We start from the raw sequence: 18,893 nt of genomic DNA, 5'->3' as shown, positions 1-18,893 counted from the left end.
ATCTCAGAGTGATGCTTTGAGGGAAACCAGAGTGTTTTGCCCCATTTATGCTGCAGCTCACCTGGCTGGGGTGTTAATTTGGGGTTCCCTCCGCAACTCTGTTGTACCCTCACTCTTGTGTTGCTGGGCTGGAGATGGGTTTTCTGAGCATATTTTGGGCAACATCTCATGCTCCCTGTGCCAGACCCTCTGTGCTGGGTCTTGCTGAGATGATTCAACAGCAGCAACAGGAATTGCATACGCTTGGGGGGAACCACTGCCTTGCCCTGGCCGCTGTATTCCCTCTCACATTGTCTCCCTTGCTAAATTCCCCCAAAACACATCCATCTGGGGCTGGTTAACCTCTCCCTACCCCCTCCAGGAAGGCCACATCCATTAAAGTAAAGCCCCATCACCACCTCTCTTGGTTTGCACCCAGCTGCAGCAAAGCAGAATCACCTGGGAGAAATTTGGGAAAGAAGAAGGGCAGGGCTTTTCCTTCCCTCTCCTTTCCCTTTGCTGCCTGTCCCTGCTGGTGGTGGCAGTGCTGTCCCTCCTTCCCAGGTGAGTGAGACGCAATATCTCTTAGATGCATTGAATTAGGGGTGGTTTCGCGTGAGGTGGCTGCAGGGGCTGGTCTTGGCTCTGTCATCGCTCAGACATCCTTGTCCTGTAATAACCTGAGCCAGGACACCCATGTCCCGCTCCCCTGTGTCTCCTACCCCATATGGGGTGGTGGGGACACCCTGAGATGCAGGGACCTTCCCATCTCCACCCTGCCTTGCCAGGTACCAAGGCATATTGGTTTTTTTTTCACCCACTGGCTTGTCCCCTTGCCTTTTGGGGTGGGTTTATCCTGCTCCAGGCACAGCCGCAGTTTCTGCTAGAGCTTCTGGATGCTACAACAGCATCCACAATTACTCAAGGTTTGGACCACGCACGCATTTCCCCCGACCCGAGCCTGGTCAGTAGAGATGTGGTGATGGGTTAAATCAGCACCTTGCGATGCCGGCTCAGCCCTGTCTTTCCTGAACTGGGCTGTGGGGCTGGAAAAGCTTCAGACGAGGAGCTAAGAGCAGGTTAAAAGAGGAAAGCTGCCACGCTGCTCTCCCGGGAGCCGTTAGCCCCCACCTCAACCCCTCCAGCCTCTGAGCAGCCCCCCACGCTCGCACGGCACGAGGCAGCCTCGGGGCCGTGCCGTGCCCGGTGCTGGCACATGGCCATCGCCCCCACGCTCCCGGCTTTGCCGTCGACCTGCTTCCCATTATTTGGGAATGTGACTCTCGCCGGCATATGGGAGGCAGATTTTGCCTGGGGGTGCAAAGGGGGGAGATGGGGCTGCTGATGCTGGAGCTGACCTGCGTGACCTGCTCGGGGCTGGTACCGTGGGGCTGTTTGCAGGTTGGGGTTGTCTCTGGGGTCAGCGATTGAAGCATCTCCAAATTCCCCCCCTCCCCGTGGCTGGCTGCACCCCCAAATCTGTGCTAAATTGCTGGGGCAACCTGCAAGAATGCTTGCTCGGCTTGCTTCTGGAGGCAGACAGATGGATGGGGAAGAAATATAGGTGAGATTAGTGTTTGTCAGCTGCAGCTGGGCGCCATGAGCTGTTGTTTCACTTGCAAAGCCCTGCTGCTCTTCTGGAAGCTCCGCTTTCTTTTCCCATCTTTGTCCCTCTGCAAAGGGAAGGTCCCAGCTCCCCGTAGGGGCCAGGATTTGAATCAAAAGCATCCTGGTGCATCATGGGGTTTTAATGTGTAGGGGATTTGTTGTTTTGTTGGGGGTTTTTTTTCTCCTTTTTCTGGGTGACTGCTGAGGTTATCCAAGACCTCCTGCTGGGGATGGCGAGTGGTTTAGCAAAGCGGTGGTGCTTTGCTGGGGGTGATGGTGGCCAGAGTGGGTGTGTGGATCCAGCAAGGGTCTGTCCCTGTGGTCCAGTGTCCTCCTCCACCTCCTGCCCCCCCAAGCCAGCCCCCAGCCCGGGGGAGCCCCTCCAGAGCTCCTTGCAGCAGATGCAAGATTAAGCAGGGGGCTGTTCTCTCCCTCCCCAGGCACCCATAAAGAAGGGGAAGGAAGTTTTCCAGGGCCTTTTCCCCAGCCCTGCTCACCAGCCGATACAAACATCAGGCTCCTTTCCAGCTCTTATTGTTGTTTTGGTTTGGTTTTTTTTTTTTTTCCCCCCTCCTGCACTAACCATAAATCAGGTTGCTTTCCCCAAGGACCATCTAATGCAGCTGATCCCGCACGTGAAGACCACCTTGCAAAGCTCTTTCCCTCCCTCTCCCCCCAGCACGCCTTCAGCCAGGGATGCAGGGAGCGATGGTGGGAGACGATGCTCGTTGCCCACCCTGAGTCCTGCCTGCTGGTCCCAGGCTCCCTTCCTCGGCATTGCAAGCAGAAATCCTTTAGCTCACGCTCGCAGCTCGGCTCTGCTCCTCTTCTCCATTCCAGCCCCTTTCCCAGGGGAGGATGGGGATTAAGAGGAAGCAGATTAAACCTAATGGATTGATTGCAATTATTTTCCCTTGTTTATTTGCAGTGCTGTGTGGGAGCCTGAAAAAAGGAAGGGGAATGCTCTTTATGCGTGTGCAGTCCTGGTCCTCATTATGTTTCCTGCTAGAGAGCGACCCGGGCCAGCCAAAAATAAAACCAGCTACATTTGAGCATCCTATTTCAAGCTCTTATAAACTGTGATGTGTAAATACTTCTGTGTGCAAACCCACACGCGATCCTGCGTGAAGCAACTCCAACACCAGCCCCAGCTGCCCTCGCCCATGAGTCCCACGTTCCCTGGGGACACGCACCCTCCTCGGAGCCATCGGAAGCTCTTTGGGGCAAGAGTCAACCTCTTGTTTGGGAAAAGTTTTACCTGCCACCGTGCCTGGGGGTTTTCTCCCTAATTTGGCTGCCTGAGGGCTGTGTGAGTATTTAGCATCAGAAATGCACCCTGTATCCCTGTGCCTACCCAGAGCTGAGCCCTCCAAACCCTTCCTGGACTTGTTGCAAAAACTTGCCCCCACCTAAATAAATCTCCCTAGGTCTGGGGGTTTTTGTGGAGGGTCTCGGGAGGCTAATCCTGGACTTTGGGGTGCTGAGGGCACATTCCTAATGGCACCAGGGTGCAGAAATAGGCGCCTCGTGCCCAAAGCAGAAAATGCTTCAAAATAAGTGGACTTGAGCCTTTTAATGCTCTTTTACAGCAGCTGAAGTAACTTGGAGGAGTAGTAGGAGGAAGCTACCCTCTTTTTCTAGGGTTTTTCCCCAGCATCGAAGGTCTTTCCTGGAGCGCACTAGCGGGGTGGGAGCACGGTGGGATGCTCAGAACACTGCCTGGCACCACAGTAAGCTGTTGTACAAAACTGGTTAAGTCGTGCGAAGCTCCCAATGCCGCGCTCCTGGCTGAGGTCCGAGCCTCCTTCACCAGATAAGATCAGACTCTACATTCCTGCTGTTTATAAGGTTAAAATAGGAGGATGGGGAAGAAAGAAGAAAAAAATAACCCCACCCTTGAAGGCTTTGAGGCCATCTTTCCTATCATGGATTCACAAACCTCAGTTCTTGGGGTGGGGGGGTGGAAAAACCAAGCAGCACGCCAACGTAGTGATGCTCTTTATTGGCATCTGACGGATACACAAGGACAGCTACCCACCCGGCCGGCGTGGCGGCCCACCACCCCCCGTGCATCACCCCCCCCACCTCATGCTGCTCACACCCCACCCACAAACCCCCCAAACTCCTTCTACGACAGTTATTTCTTCACCGTAAAATTTCCTAATAAATCAGCACTGGTATTACAGAGGGGCGAGTGGAGAAACACACGTTCTTTGTACAACAGAAACATTAGAAAAGGACACAAAACATACCGACGAGCGCTAACTTTGGCTTGGTTTTCCCTCCCTGTTTTTTCATTTTATTTTCATTTATTTCCTGCAACCAGGGATTTGAGGCGTCCCCCGGCTTCTCTTTGGATGCTGAGTTTGTCTCCGTTTCCTCAGCCCTGAGGAAATCCCTTTACTATGGCAATTGAAACCTGAGACCGTGGCAATATTGTCCTGAAGAAAAGCAGTTTCCAGCTGGCAAGGTATGGCCAGGTTGGCTTGTCAGACTGAACTGGGCAGTTTGTTTTGCTTTTGATCTGGGCACTTTATTCCAGTTGCCCTTAGTTTGTATTTGAGCCGCTTCACCAAAAAAAGGGACCGATGGAAACAACCTGACAATAACCAACACTGAAATTCATCCAAAAGCATCCCTGTGGATGGCTCGGTCTGGCAGGAGCAGGCGCCCCAGCCGGGGGTTCACAAGCCGGAGTCGCCCTCTGCGAGTAGAGTTGCAAATTTGGGGCGGTTTCCTTGGATTTTAGTGATGGGAGAGGTTTGGGACTCAGGTGTGGGACTCGCAGCCCTGTTGGGGCCAAGTGTTTCTAACCAACAGGTTTGGTGTGGGCAGCCGGCAGCCAACGTGTCGCAGGGTTTGTTCCTCCGAAGGGATCTTGGCTGTTTTGCTGCGTGAGGGCAGGATGTGTCAGATATCCCGTTCTGGAGATCTAGATTCAGCCTGTGCTGCTTTATCATCCAAAGCACAGGAGGCAAAATTCCCAAAAGCTTTTGAAGGACCTGGGCACTTGAATCCTATTGAGGCAGCCTCCAATCCCTCGGAAAGCGCTGAGCTCTCCCTATCGACACCCGGCAGCTCTGCTGGGAGCAGCCAAATCCTTCCACGTTCCCAAGTTTCTCACGGACCTGCTGCAGCGATTTTTGGGGTGTGCATGTTTCCCTGCCCCCCAATTGAGTCTTTAAGGCCAGAAATGAGGTGGGACCGAAGACTTGGGCTGCAAAACGAAAGCTCGCCTTGCAGGCAGAAAGGCTGTGAGGGAGAGCAGAGGGGCCGGGATGGGTGCCGTCACCCCACGTCACACGTAGAAACATCAAGCAGTTAGTAAAACAACACGACATTATTTACAAGTCTTGCTTATCTCCTTAAGGAGGGGAGGAAAATCACCTTCTGCCTTCAGGAAAGTTTCTGGCTGAATCCAGAGGCGAAGGGGGGAGTTCGTAGGCGCAGGCGTACGAGGTGCTGGTGCCAGGCACCAGCTCACCGTACAGCCCTTCTTCTGCAAAAACCTCATGATGCTCCAGGCAAGCGAGACATCAAAGCCGTAGCTGTGTTGGGGACATCCCCCAGGACCGCGCTGGCTGCTCGGTGGCAGCTCGTGGGGGGGAACGGGGTGCTCCCCTGCCCGGCGGCTTCTCTTCAGCATCCCCTATGAGTGAGCTGGGTGCCGGGCAGGGAGCTGATATGCCAAGAAAATGCACTTATAGCTCTGGAGGCGGTGAGTGATGTCCCCTCTCCGGGGCTGGGGTGGGCTCCCAGCGGAGGGAGGTGCTGGGGCCACCCAAGGATGCCCCCAGGGAGGCAGTTGGTGCACTGAGGGTGGGCAGCACCCACTGCGTGCCCGGACGGAGGCAAAGAGCCCGCAGGGGAGTGGGTAGGGGCATTTCTGAGCCACCCTTCACAGTGCTGGAAGAGAAGGAGCCCTTACAAGCAGGGGGTCAGGACCACCAGCCCCGGCCGGCTCTGCGGGCGAGCAGGGACAGTGCAATGGCAGCAGGGTGGCTTTGCTCCCAGGTGGGTGCAGCGTGGGGATGCCGGGGGGAAGGATGAGCAGAGCCCTTTTGTTGTGTCCCCACTGTGGGCAGGCACTTTTTCAGCCCTTTAGACCTTCGGTGTCCTCCCGTGGAGCTCCAGTGTGCCTGGGTGAGCCGGGCACTGGCAGGGAGGTCACGGCACCCAGTCTTCTGGCCCCCAATGTTCGGGTGGTCCCGGCTGCTCCTCACCGAGACCAAACGCTGGCAGCCCCGTGGAGCGTGCGTGGGGGCTGCGCCCCCCCAAATTTCACAGTGTAGGTTGGGCTGCTGGAAGCCAAGTCCTTTCCCCCAGCCCACCCCCGCCATGGTGCAGCCCGGCTGTAGGACCAGATTCCCTCCCCAAATCCTGGTACAGCAGCTCCAGTTCTCTCCATACCCATCGCAGCCCTGCCCTTCGTCTGCAGTTTGGGGAAAGCAGCTGGATTTCAGGGCATTGGAGAGGAGCGGGAGATAGCGGCAGGGTGAGCCAAGGAGGAAGGGCAGGAGGAAGAGGAGAACTGGAGCCCCAAGGAATAAGGAGAAGGGGAAGGGGAGAGAGGAGAGGGCTCAGAGCACGGTGCTCATTCCTGCGTCCGTCCGTCCAGCCTCATGGGGCTGCAGAGGATGATCCGGCAGCAGACAGGCTTTGGGCATTGAGCGGGACTGAGCTTACGGGCTGCCAGGGGGAGGCAGTGCTGGGAGGGGGCGATACCGAAAACGGGAGGTCAGTGCATACAGGACTGTAAACTGGGGGGGCCCGGGGAGCCCCCGCTTCCTTCCCACCCTCCCCTCTGGGGCTTTCGGTGCCAGGGAGGGGAGAGGCGAGGGGGTGAAGGGAGAAGGGGACCCCGCGGGGCTGCCCCGGGCCACCCTTCAGACGGGGGAGGTGGCAGTGGACTCGCTGTACAAGCTTTCGGCGATGTCCCCGCGCTGGATCTTGTGCAGGGCGGCCAGCAGGACATCGAGGGTGGCCGTCTCCTTGGAGGACCAGTCGGCCAGGAGAGCCCGGGCGGGTGATTCCTCCCGGGTGAAGGAGTCTATGAGGTCCTCTTTGTAGCCCAGCTCCCCGGCCAGCTGCCTCCATGTCTCCTCCGCGGAGCTTCCCAGCAGCTTCTCCACCTCCTCCTGCTTGCTGGCCGGCAGGTTGGCGTAGAGGTTCCCATCTCCCTTGGGCGCTGGGAAGGACGAAGCGGCATTAAGCCCGTCCCTGGGGTGCACTTGCCCACCCTGCAACCCCCCCGGTTCACCCTACCTGGTCCTTGGGTGCTCTGGCTGGGTGGCTGCTGGTCGTGCAGGCTCTGGCTGTCCACCGAGATGCCGCTGTCGCTGTGCAGCTTCTCCCCCTCCGGCGAAGGCGTCTGGTTCACCGGGCGGTTGTTGGCCCCTTGCTTGTTCTGTTTGCAGTTGTTCCACCTGCGAGGAGAGGAGCGGGGAGGTGACAGCCGCTGGCGACGTCCCCCAGGTTGGGAGCAGGTCTGTTGTTTTGTCCCGCTTTCTTGGGATCACTTTTCGCAGGGCAAAGCGTTTCTCCGACAGCCTCTGGCTCAACCTCTCCAGCGTAGCGGCCGGATCGATTTAAATCGGTGTTTGCAGGTGCCGAGCATCTAAGCTTTGCAAGGGACCAGGGCAGGGCTCCCTTCCGCGGGGATCTGCTGCAAATGCGCTGCCGGAGCATGCAGGGGTCCTGGGGCTGCCTGTGGGTGTCCCCCCCCAAAAAACCCTTGGGGTGCCTGGGGAGCTGCTGGGGCCTGCCCGGGGCCAGGTGTAAACCCAGCACGCCGGGGATGAGCCGCTGAGCGTGATCGGCCGTGACGGCCGCCCACGGCGTGCCAGAACGAGTAGGGGCCGGGGCTGGGTGGGGGGGTTTGCAATGAGGGCTCCCCCACCCTGCACCTCCACCCTGCTGCCATCTCCCTCTTTCACCTCTCAACCGCCTGATTTTTCAGGCATTTTTGGAAATTCACCTCCTACCCACCCAGCCTGGACCCCTCTCTCCCTTGTTGGTGACAGCTCTGGCTGTGGGATTTCTGAGGTGGGGGGGGCAGCCTGTTTCCCACTACCTAAATCCTCTGCCGTCACCCCAAGGTGCTGCTTGATCCTCTACCTTTTGAAAGCGATGTAGGCCACCAGCCCCACCACCACGGCCGCCAGGATGGAGCAGTAGACGGGGATGAGGTTGTCGGCGGTGCCGCGGCTCACGACGGGCTGCGAGCTGCCCATGATGGTGGTGACGGTGTCTGCCAGGGTGCTGGGCATCACTTCGGTGTTGAAGGGGTCTCTGGTGATGGGCTCGGGGCTGTCGGAGCCCACCAGGGATGGCATCTGTGTTGTCCAGCGAGGGTGGAGGTCTGCCAGGAGGGAGGGGAAAAGAAATGAGAATAATTAGTCACGCAGCTGGCCGTGCCTTGCAACAGGCTGTGGTGGGTGAATTGGGGAAGGGACAACAGTCTCTGCAGAGATCTTTTTCCAAAGGCTGTGGGGCTTGCAGAGGTGCCAGCTCTGCCCCATCCCCTTGTCCCCAGGCTTGTCCTTACAAACCACCTCGTCCCCTGGCCCCAGACAGCACCAGCCTCCCTGGTCCTCAGCACAAGCCGAAGCTGTCCCCTGCCCTGAATGGCTGATGGTGCCTGGTCATAGCTGGACACGGACATGGCTTTGTAAGCTCTTCTTTCCCAGCACTGGATTTCCTTGAGTCCTGAAGCTCTTCCCCTGACGTGCAAGCTGAGCCCCGGGCTCCCATCGCTGGTCCCGAAGCAGCCCCAGCTGCCTCCGACCCGTTGCCCATCTGCACCAGGACATTTGCAAGGCAACCCAGCTGCCTCCGCAGCTCGCACGGAGCCGGGCTCCTCCTCTGCCAGCAGCATCACAGCCGGGATTTGCCCCTTTCCCGGCCCCTGCCTGCAGCCGTGCACCCCACCAGCCCGGCCCCGTTTGGGAGTGACCCCATTCCCGCCGCACCCAGGCACGTCCCATGGAGCGAGTGGATATGTCTTGTCTTGCCCCAGGGAAATGCTCTCACCTGCGGCTGCCCCATCCCTCCCCTGGGTGCCAGCTCCCTCCCAAATTCCCCCTCCCACCCTTCTCCAGGGGCTTATCCCGCACCCACCGGCAGCGAGCCCTGCGGACGTTCGCCGGACCGGCGAGGATGGAGCGGGTGCCACGGCGGGGAGTTGGCATCTTGCCCCGCCGGCCCCCCCGGCCGGACCCCGCTGCCCTTTCAGAGCGACGGTTCGGTGACCGTCACGGTTGTTTCCGGCAGGGTCCCGCTGCCGGCTAACAAAGCTGGCCCTGTGCTCCTTGACTTATGGCTCCATTTACTCGACCCTTTCAAGGGAGCTGCGCTGGCTGCCCCCGCGCCGTGAATCAGCGGCGGCGGGGACAAAGCTCTTTTTTCTCTCCGGCTGGGCTCGGGGCAGGGAATCGCATTGCTACTGCCAAGGAGCAACTGGGGCATCCCCAGCCGAAGCAGCCCTGCCGCTCCTTTGGGGGGACTGCGCACGGCAGCAGCGTGTGGGCTGGCATGGCAGGAGGCTGCTGCCGGTGAATGATGCTCTCCCCCTTCCCCTGGGCACCAAACCCTCCTGGACTCTGGGGCTGGCTGTTCCCCGGCTCTTCAGGGTAGTTAATTCCTATCAGAAACCCATCGGCTGCCAAGTTCCCTCCTGATGAAGGCTCGGCCGGTGGCGAGCACAGCATCCAAGACTGGTGAACCTTTCGGCTCCGCTTGCTGTTCCCGGATGCCAAAAGCCACCCGGCAGAGCGCCTGCATCCGCAGAAGCGTCCTGCCGGGAGCTCAGCCAAGGAAGCCCCTGGAAAAAGCTGGGCAGACCCTGGGGCCAGGCATTTGCAAGGGAGACGAGGGCTCACGGCAAGTGCTGCCTTGGTAGGAAGCTGCACGCTGCAATGCCCGAGGGCTGGGGGGTCTCAGCTGGACACCGGGATTCTCTCCTCTGAGCCTAGGGACATGCCCCTGCCTCCCCATTGCTGTAGCGCAAAGGGAAACTGAGGCAGGGAGTGCTACAGGAGTCCCAGCGAACCCCACTCTCCCCTCCGCAACAGCTCTCCCCAGAAAAAGGTGACGTTACCTCTGCATTCGGCATCCGAGATGGCCGTGCACTCCTTCACCATCACCTCATTCTCCTCGCAGGTGGTGCAGGGCAGACAGGGGTCCACGAAATTGGCTTCGCTGGAGAAGGTGCCCTCGGGACACTCCTCACAGACCGTGTCCTGCGAGTCCTGGCAGGGGAACATGAGGCCGAAGCCCACCTCGCACACCCGGCACTCTTTGCAGCTCCCGCTCGGCTCGTCCTGGTAGTAGCCGTAGGCGCAGCGGCACACGGCGTCGTCCGACTCCACGCAGGGTGCGGACATGCTCTGCAGCCCCACGCACTGCGTGCAGGGCTTGCACGGCTCCGTGGCGCTCACCGTGTCCGAATAGGTGACGCCTGGCAGGGGAGAGAGGTTGAGATGAGCAGGGTCCCAGCGTGGCATCCCCAGCCCCTGTGGCCGCTTTGCTCCCCAGCACTGGTTTTGTCCCATCACCAAATGGTGCTGGGCTGGGGAGGTGGGCTCGCGCAGCGGCTGCTGGCTGGGGCCATCTCCCCTTTCACCATCTTCCCCTTCCTCTGGGCCAGAGGGAGAAGTTGTCCCCTCCTTCCCCAGCCCCTCAACACCACCGAGCATCCCCCAGCACACAGGCTCCTCTTCCCATTAACAGCTACCCCCTTTCTGGAGCAATTCCCAGCTCAGAGGGGATCCAGCCTTTGAGCTCCTGCAGCCTAGGCCAGGGCTGGATGCTGCCCTCAACATGTCCATGGTGCCCATGTCCCCAGACAACCATCCCTGCCACCGAACAGAGCACCATCCCCGTTTTCAACCTCTGGTCAAGTTCTGGTCCCCGTGGGCATCCTACAGCCATCTCTTCTTCCCAGCATCCCAAACGCTTTCTCCTCTGCATCTTGCCCAGGGAGTCCCTCGGGGCATCACCACCTTGTGCCCCCCTCCTCAGCCTCGTGTCCCCGACGCGGGGCGTGATGCGAACAGGAGGTTACAACACTAATTGCTGACTCTCCTCTGACCCCGGGGCTTCTTGCTCTCCGGTTTCATCCTGCAAGACTGACTCTGCTGGGGAAATCAATCTTCCTCCCGCAGCCTGGCAAGCCGCCCCCGTGCCCCCTCCTTCCCCTGACCGCTCCCAAAGGTGTTTGAAGATATTTTTAGCCCAGGAAGACGGGTAAGCTCCTGTTCTGGAGGGCACAGCTGCTGTCCCTGAGTCGGCTGCCTCCCATCGATCCCCCCGCAGCCCACGCTGCCGCAACGCCCCGTCTTCCATCATCTGAAACACCGGGGGAAAGTCCAGCCTCCTTGATGGAGAAGGTGTTGGGGACCTCAACCGCAATCCCTCCGCTTGCCCTGCTCCTCAGGAAGGCAATCCAGCCATGTGCTGATCTTTAATTACCTGCCTGTCTCCCGAGGAGGATCGGCAATTCCCACCCTCAGTGGCCTCCATCGTCCCGGGGTGGCTAAGGAGAAACTGAGCCATGGACAGGCTCAGGGCAGAGCTGTTCTCGTGCTTAATTTTTGGCCGTTTTCAAGATAGAGGGGAAGGAAGGGCCCCGAGACCACGGTGATGGGCAGGGTTAGCATCGCCTGCACAAGAAGAGCAGGATGGAGTTGCCATCCCAGCCTCAGTGGCTGCCTTCCCACTGTTCTTCAGCCGCAGCAAACCCTGAACAGCAACAGCCGTGACATTTCTACCCCCCAACATCTCCCTCCACCCCATGCCTGCATCGGGGTGTCTTGCTCCTCTCTCGGGGCTGGCCCTGCGCCCTCCCTGGAACTGCAGGACCCCAGGGATGAACCTGCTCCCCTGCTGCTGGTCCTGAGCTGCCACCTCTGCCCCTGCCTTCCTTGCTGCCCAGCAAGTGAGAAGAACCAGAGCAGCACCAGGCTGACCGCCGGCATGCACGGCTCCCATTAACCTGGGTTCATCCTTTGCATTATTCTGAATTATTGATAGATACCATTAGAGCGGGGGAAGTGGCCAGGAAAGGCATATGGCTGAGTGGGCACATTTTCAGTGGCAGCAAGGTATCTGAGCTGAGCAATTACAGCTGAGATTCAAACAGGGCCCCCTCCCTCCTGCCCGCAGCGATGGAGGCTGGCGAGGCGGGATAAATAAATCATGAGGCAGCAATCAGGGGTAGCTGGCAAGGGAGGGGGAGAAAGAAAATTATAATAAAAAAAAAAAAAGCAAGTAGCCATTTGGGCTAATGCAGGGACCGTCTCTTCCAGCCCCTCTGGCCCCCCCGGTCCCTGCAGGCTTTGGCAAGGGTGCTGCTTTGATTCTAGCAAATTTTTGCAAAACAATTTGGCTGGTGAATCGGGAAGACATCCAAGGTGAGAGCTTGGAGGCAGCCCAGGGTGGAGGTGGGGATCTCGGCGGCCCAGGGCCGTGCCCGCATTCCTCCCCACCGGCTCACGCTTGGCAAACAGGGTGCTTTGCCGGGACCGGGGCTGCCTGCACCTGCCCAGCACCCGCGGCAGCAGGATCCGGCGTGAGCCCAGGTCCAAAAAGACCCTCTCCCCATCCTGGCAAGGGCTGATGATGGGGTTTGCAGGTCTCCTTCTCTCCCCACCCCAAAATCCTGCTCTGGGCTCAGAGGATGGCTGGGGGAGCGTTTGCCCCCCCTGCAGCACCTGCACCCATGAGTCGCCCCATGGTCACCCCCCCACACACACACCCAGCAGCTCCCAGCTGATGAGCTTCTGGGGATTAGTCTATGCTGCCGTTAATGAATGAATGCAAGACTACAGCTGGGGCAGGGCTGGGGGTATAAAGCAGGAAGGTTTGCAGGGGGGTGTGCTCTGGCTGTGGTTTCTCAGCTTGTCTGCTGCTCCCTTTTTTAAGGTGGTGAGGGGGCTGGCTTCCCTACTTGGTGCTGCTTCTTATCAAGGTGATCGATAGGCCTGATCCTGCCCTGAGGTGTACACCACCACACTGCTGTGTAGTTGGGTAAGCAGTATAGTAGATATTCCCAAGCAAGGGGTGGCAGGGCTGGGAGCTGCTGGGATGCAGATGAAGGGCTGTGGGGGAAACTGAGGCACAGAGATGGCAACTGGCAGCTGCTTGGAGGCTGGGAGCACTCAGCCTTGCTGGTCCATCAGCAGCAAAGTTAAGCAGGGCCCAAAATTTTGCTCTGGGGCTTTGCTCTTAGTCTGTGTGGGGTGCTGGGGGGTCTGGGGGCTGCAGCATTTGCTCCTGGCTGCTCTCATCCCAGCAGAAGTGGAGGACGGGCCCAGACCCTTTTGTCCTGGTACTTTCCAGCTCAGCTCCCTGACCCAACAGAGCTGCTGCCTGATGTTAATCCTCCTGCAAAAACGTAAATGCCTGGCCTGGAGCAATGTGGGGCTGGGCAGGAGGAGCTGGGATGCAAACCAGAGCAGCAGCATTTGCATCTGCACCCTGGCTGATACACGGGCTCCCAGCACCCCACCCAGGTCACGGTCCTGGTCTCTCCGTAAGCTCCATGTCCTCCAGGGAGGGTGGAAACTCCCTTCATCCCTCCAGTTCCCCAAAAGAAATCAGGGAGGCAAGCCATTTGCCAGCCTAGAAGTGCAAGGGGGTTGGGAAACAGGCTTGTCTGAGCATCTGCAGGAATTCAAAGTGACCCTTTGGATTTACAGCCCTGCATGCCTGGGAGCCGGAGCCTTACACCCAGGCCAGGTTCCCTGTAGGAAGGGCTCATGGGGATGGACGGCACAGTGGATGCCCTGGCACCTTGCAGCAAGATGGGTCTGAGCCTGTCGTAGCCCGAGAGGGAACGAGCCCACCGTGTCCCGCAGGATTATCCAGCAGAGCAGCCCTGAGGCTGCAGACGGTGGGATTCAGCCCCTGCAGCCAGGCACTGGGAGGGTAAGCGTTGTTCATCGATTTTGCAGGAACGCGGAGGTATTTTTAGCACTGCCCTGACACTGCTCTGTCCCCTGCTCCCTGCTGGCGCTGCTCTGTTTATACGGCTTCGCCTCCTCTTTGCTCCCCCACAGCCGTGCTCTGTCCCTTCCACCTCTCAAATCACGTCCCCGGAGCAATCTGGGCTTGGCTGGCACAGTTTTTCCTAGAAATATTTGTCTTTAGGCCTTCAAAGGGTTTGCAGCAGTAAATTTGAAGGACAGATTGCTTATGCCTATCATGGCATTGTTTAAACAGTAATAGTTGGACAACTTCATCTGTAAGCATTTAAGCAGGTCTCCAGCACACATCTCCGACCGACATTTATGAAGCATTTGACATAGGCAATGTGCCTGGAGTTGGCCGGGAGAAAACTGCTCCCCTCTCTCTCGGGGACCTACGTGATTTCTTCTCCTCTCTCAAACTTGCTTTTATTTTGCACTCTTTACAAGGTTTAAAAAAAAAAAAAATCCCAAAAAAAAAAAAAGGTGGCTTATTGGGAGACATCCCTGTGGCTGGATCAGAGACTGATGTGCAGTCAGCGCTGGGAGGGGAATTTTTCAGGGGCAAACACTGGCCATAAGCCAGTAGCCAGGGAGCCATCGGGAGGGGAACAGTGCCGGAAAGGGGATCTGCAAAGGTGCCTGGTACCAACGGTTCCCAAAACAGGCGGAGATGCTGCATCCGTGGCCAGGATTTACAGGGCAGATGCTTTGGGGAAATGCTGGCAGTAACCCTGGTGTGGGTGCAGAGATGGGTGGCCTGGGAAGGCTGCGTGTGGGGTGGAGCTGATCCGCGCGAGGGACGCTGTTGGGCTGTGCATGGAAAGATTGAACCAAACAGCCCAAACTGTGCCCAGGCAAGCCTTCCAGGAGGCAAAGAGGATACAACATGGGGAGACTCAAGTACCTGCTGATGCTCATGGTCCCCAAAGCCCCCCCTGGACCCCGTACCAGCCCCTTTGCGGTGCTTTGCGGAGGGGAGGGGTACTCACTGTCCAGGCAGGGCTCGCAGACGGTCTGGTTGACCCCGCAGGGCTGCACCACCCCCTCTCCCAAGTTGCAGGCTTTGCAGCATTCCCCGCTTGTCGTGTACATCTTGGTGAAGCACTTCTCCTTGGAGCCCCAGGTGGGTCCCTGGGAGAAAAAACAGAGCCAGGAGGTGACCCTTGTTATGGGACCCTCCCTGCAAGGACAGGCGGAGAAATGCGTCGCGTCCAGGTAGGGTCCCACTCTAGGGGTGGACATCCAATGTCGGGGCTAAAGGGGGCTCATATTAAATAGAGGTCTTGGGAGAAATGACTTTCCTATGCAAAACTCGCTCATCAGGAAAGCCCTTGCTGAGTTCTACAGCTGGAGAGAGGTCAGGAAAGCCCACGTCTCCACGGTCTGGGCTGGTGGGTATTTTGGAGCGGGGGGTATGTGGGCTTTTCCGCAGTTCTTGTCTCTCACCTGAGCTGTCTCCTCTAAGGATGCTTTGCCATCCTGAAGGGCTCAGCCCTTCCCAGCCTGGAGGAAGGCAAAGCACTGCCTACAGGCTGGAGGCAGGGAGACCTGCCTGCTGTGATGGAGGGTTTGGAGAGCTGGGGTGACAGCTCTGCACAGTGCTCTTGCTGCACACGAGGATCAGAAATCAGACCCCACGGTGGAAACGAAGACTTTGAAGGGAGCACTGAGACCTTCAGCAACATTACTGTCTAATGGATGTAAGGGTATCTGCTTATAAAACCTGTCATCACATATGGAAGCAATAAATATGCCAGGAGCGGTGGGGTCAGAGCCACCCTGCACCACACGCACTTTGCAGCCTGGGGAGTGGGGTGCATTTGCAGGATGACTGCTCCCCAAAACACCTTTTGGCCGGGGCCGTGCAGTGCAGGAAACATCGCTACCTGGGCACGGGACTGCTGAGATGCTTGTGGTGATCTGAGCTCTACCTGGGCTCCTTTTGCTCCCTCTGCTCGCAAGCAGGTACGTTCCAGGGCTGGCCCATCCCTTTGCCATCCAACAAAGCTTAATTCTGGGGGGGGAGAAAGAAACTCAGCTAACGTTTAGAGGAGCTCTCCCTCCCTGTGCATCTGGATGCCTCGTCAGCCAGTTGGCCGCCTCTTTGCACAATGCGGCGTTATGATGAACTCGCTGTGCATCATCCGGCAGCATCCGGCCCGGCTGAGACAATGGAGCGCCAATTATAGGCATCTGAATGACAAAGTGCTCCAATTACCCTGCGCTTGAAAGCATGTGCTCTCCTCCTTGGCGCTGCTTCGCCAGCCCAGGCTGGCAGCCTGCTCCAGTGCTTGGCCCCAGCTGGGAAGGCAGGAAGGCTTGGGGTGTGTAGGGGCTTCCCAGTACCCCCAAATGCCAACTGGCAAATGGGTTTGGGGGTGAGGATGGGGTTTGCTTTGCAGCGGGCTGGCTGCACGCTTCTCCTGGGGGACAGATCTGGCTGGTGGGGCTTTGCAGCAAACCTGGCTGGAGCTCACCCTGCTGCTCCATCCTCTGCAGCCCTGACTTGCGGCACGGCTGCCCCGCTTGGGCAGGGGGTTTACCCCCATCCCACCTCCCCAGGGTTGCGGTGGCAGCAGCCGTGAGCGGGGCTGGGGGAGCAGCCGAACGTGCCTGGCTATAAATAGTGCTGGGAAGGCTGGGGCAGCGCAGCTGGGGCCGGCAGCGGCCAGCTCTCCCACGCCGCAGGCAGCTGCAAGCAGTTCCGTGCGCCCGTGGGGATGGGATTCGGCCGTGCCGCTTCCTCCATGTGACACCCGGACCCCCAGAGGTTGACCCCAGGGACCCCCCTGGCCACATGTCCCCTTGCTGTAGGGCTGCCAGCAGCAGCTGATTCCCCCGCGTCCCCCCCAGATCCCCTCCTCTGTGCTCCTAAATGCTGTAGAAAATGCAACTTCCAGTCCCAGGTGCTGCACCCCCCGTGCTCTGCCTGCGTTTCCCTTTCAGTTCTGTGTCTTGAGCACTGAAACCCCCATAAAGATTAACACACTTATAAGAGGGGCACATGGTCTGCATTAGCCCACTGAAATGTGCATGTTATTAACACAACTCCTGTTGACAAAGCCACAGGTATTAACACCATAAAGCATTTTGACAGCTGGACCAAGGAGGGGGGGCACGGACGGAGGGTGCGAGCAACACCTCTGTAAGCTTTTAATTGCTTTCTGAGTCGTGTTGGTGGGTTTTTGTGTCCTAGCAGATGCCACCGGTTGTGGAGATAGCCTTGGAGGGAGCTACGCGAAGCAGGAGTTCGGCATGGCACCATTAGATCCGGAGCCCTGGCACAGAAAAATTGCTTCGCACCAGAGCAGGGAAGGGAGGGGATGCTACAGCTGGAGATGGGCCCAGCGGCAAGCCTGGATCCGAACTGCCCGCGAGCCTGACAGACGTGCTCTGCCTTTCTTGGCGAAGCACCTTGTCTAGGAACCGCCAAACCCCTGGCTCCGAGCAATTCCCAAACTTTGGGCAGCGGAGAAAGCCACGTCTGAGGTCTGTGGGTCCGGCCAACCCTCGGCACGGCAGGACCGGGAGGGCTCTGCCTCTTCCCATGCGGACCTAGTGGCCAAGCACCATAGGTAAAGAGCAACAAACACGGGGTACCCAGGGTTTGGGGTGGTCCCGGGGCAGTGGGTGCACATCTGGACCTGTCTGGGTGAGGGCTCAGCGGAGCTGCCAGGCTCCCCCCGGCTCGGCAGGTGTAATTCTGGGGGGCAGATCCAGCCCCGCGGCAGCCGGTACCCTGGGCTGGTGATGGCTGGGCTCAGCCCTGACCCGGGGAGGTGGCTGCGGAGATTCGAGGGACACCGAAGCCCCCGCACCACCGCAGCAGGTGGGGGGGCTGCCCGAGGTGGGTAATTCCCTGGGGTGAAATCATTTGAATCTATATGGCTGGGACAGTTCTTGGTTTTTCTGCCATGCACCCGCCGCAGCAAACATCCCCGGGGAGCTTAGGCAGCCTGATCCCATGTCCGGTACCGTGGGCATACGGGGCAAAGAGACCCTCCGGCACGGAGCCGCAAACACCGCTTTCCTCCTCAGTCTCTACACGAAACCGCTAAAGCATCGGCTTTAATATCCTGCCCAAAAGGTGTCCTGCTGCCTAACGAAACCTCTGGGACCCTCGTCAAATCCTCCCCCAACAAAAGCCCTCTTTCTGCCCCAGGTAGTAGGTCCATCCCCGTGTGCCCACCCGGCTGCCCTGCTCCGGGTTATTTCCCTCTCTCCTGGCCCCTTGTGCCCTCAAGTTTTGTCTCCGGCACATGCTGAGGCTGAGCCGTCCCGGAGGCTCACACTGGGGAGAAGAGGTTCTTCTCTTCTGGGCAGTGGGTTTGGAGCTGGGAAGGTCTAAGGGAGATTTGGGGGATGTGGGATGGCAGGAGATGAGGGTACTGGGGTGTGGGTGGCTTCTTCCTCCCCCCCCCCAACTGACTGAGGGCTCTGTCATCCTTTTTTCCTGGGTAAAAGGGATGACAGAGCTCCGTGCAACGGGATCAGAGGGGCTGCACAGGCCAGCCCTGGGGGTCCCCCATCACCACCCACCTCCCCGGACCCCCTCCCTCCTCACCCAGAGGTGCTCTACCCGCCACCCCCGGCTCCCCTCACACCCCCCCAGCCCTTCTGCCCGCTGCCTCCGGGACCCTCCAGCCCCGCACGGCGGGGACCCCCCCTTCTCCTGCCTCCCACCGCCGCCACCTCCCGCTCCGTACCCTCCGGGCTTTCCATCCCGGTACATATGGGACCCTCCATCTCTGCCAACCTGGTACCCCCGGGACCCTCCAAATAATCCCCGGGCGATGCCTCCGGGACCCCCCTATCCCACCTCCTCCTGATGTCTCCGGTACCCCGGGGACCCTCCGCATTCCCCCCCCTCCCCGGGGATGCTGCACTCACCGCCGGGAGCAGGAGCAGCAGCAGCAGCGGCAGAAGCCCGGCCATGGTGCGCTGGGGCGGCGGGACCGGTTACCGGTTCCCCCCCCACCCCCCCGCCCCAAAAGCCGGTACGCGGCCGGGCTGCCCTCCCTCTGCCGCCCGCCGCCTCGGCGGCAGCCAGAAAAGGGCTGCAAGTCCCTCCTCCTCTTCTTCCTCCTCCTCCTCCTCCTCTCCGCCCCCGGAGCATCACGGCGAGCGGCCGAGCCAGCACCCTCCTCCGCCGGCACACAAAGCCCGGGTCCCCCCGTGTCTTCCCCCCCCGCAAAGCCCCCGCCGCCCTCCCACGAAGTGCTTTTGGGGTGCGCTCTGTCCCTGCCCAGCCAGCTCTGCAGCCCTTCAATTATTCACACCCATCCATCTGTCTCCGTACACCCTCCTCCGCTGTCTGTCCATCCATCCGTCCATCTA

General features: G+C 59.2%; 1 protein-coding gene across 1 annotated transcript; it reads right to left on the bottom strand.

Annotated features, from left to right (window-relative positions):
- Positions 1–3,656: 3,656 nt before the first annotated feature.
- Positions 3,657–18,603, bottom strand: NGFR (nerve growth factor receptor). Its single transcript, XM_069786544.1, has 6 exons — positions 18,447–18,603; positions 14,546–14,687; positions 9,686–10,045; positions 7,705–7,948; positions 6,853–7,013; positions 3,657–6,775 (listed from the first exon to the last, which is right to left on the bottom strand). The coding sequence occupies exons 1-6, from the start codon at positions 18,489–18,491 to the stop codon at positions 6,474–6,476; spliced, it is 1,254 nt and encodes a 417-aa protein (XP_069642645.1). The 5' UTR covers positions 18,492–18,603; the 3' UTR covers positions 3,657–6,473.
- Between the last annotated feature and the right edge of the window lie 290 nt (positions 18,604–18,893).

Source organism: Haliaeetus albicilla, chromosome 7 (genome assembly GCF_947461875.1).
Source record: "Haliaeetus albicilla chromosome 7, bHalAlb1.1, whole genome shotgun sequence".
NCBI classification, from domain to species: Eukaryota; Metazoa; Chordata; class Aves; order Accipitriformes; family Accipitridae; genus Haliaeetus; species Haliaeetus albicilla.
This window is presented reverse-complemented; position numbering and strand designations above follow the sequence as displayed.

Coding starts and splice junctions, on each gene's coding strand:
- NGFR (XM_069786544.1), bottom strand. CDS start 18,491: ATGGCCGGGCTTCTGCCGCTGCTGCTGCTGCTCCTGCTCCCGGCG. Junction 14,688..18,446: donor TGCTGCTCCTGCTCCCGGCG/GTGAGTGCAGCA, acceptor TTTTTCTCCCAG/GGACCCACCTGGGGCTCCAA. Junction 10,046..14,545: donor CTGCGAGCCCTGCCTGGACA/GTGAGTACCCCT, acceptor CTCCCCTGCCAG/GCGTCACCTATTCGGACACG.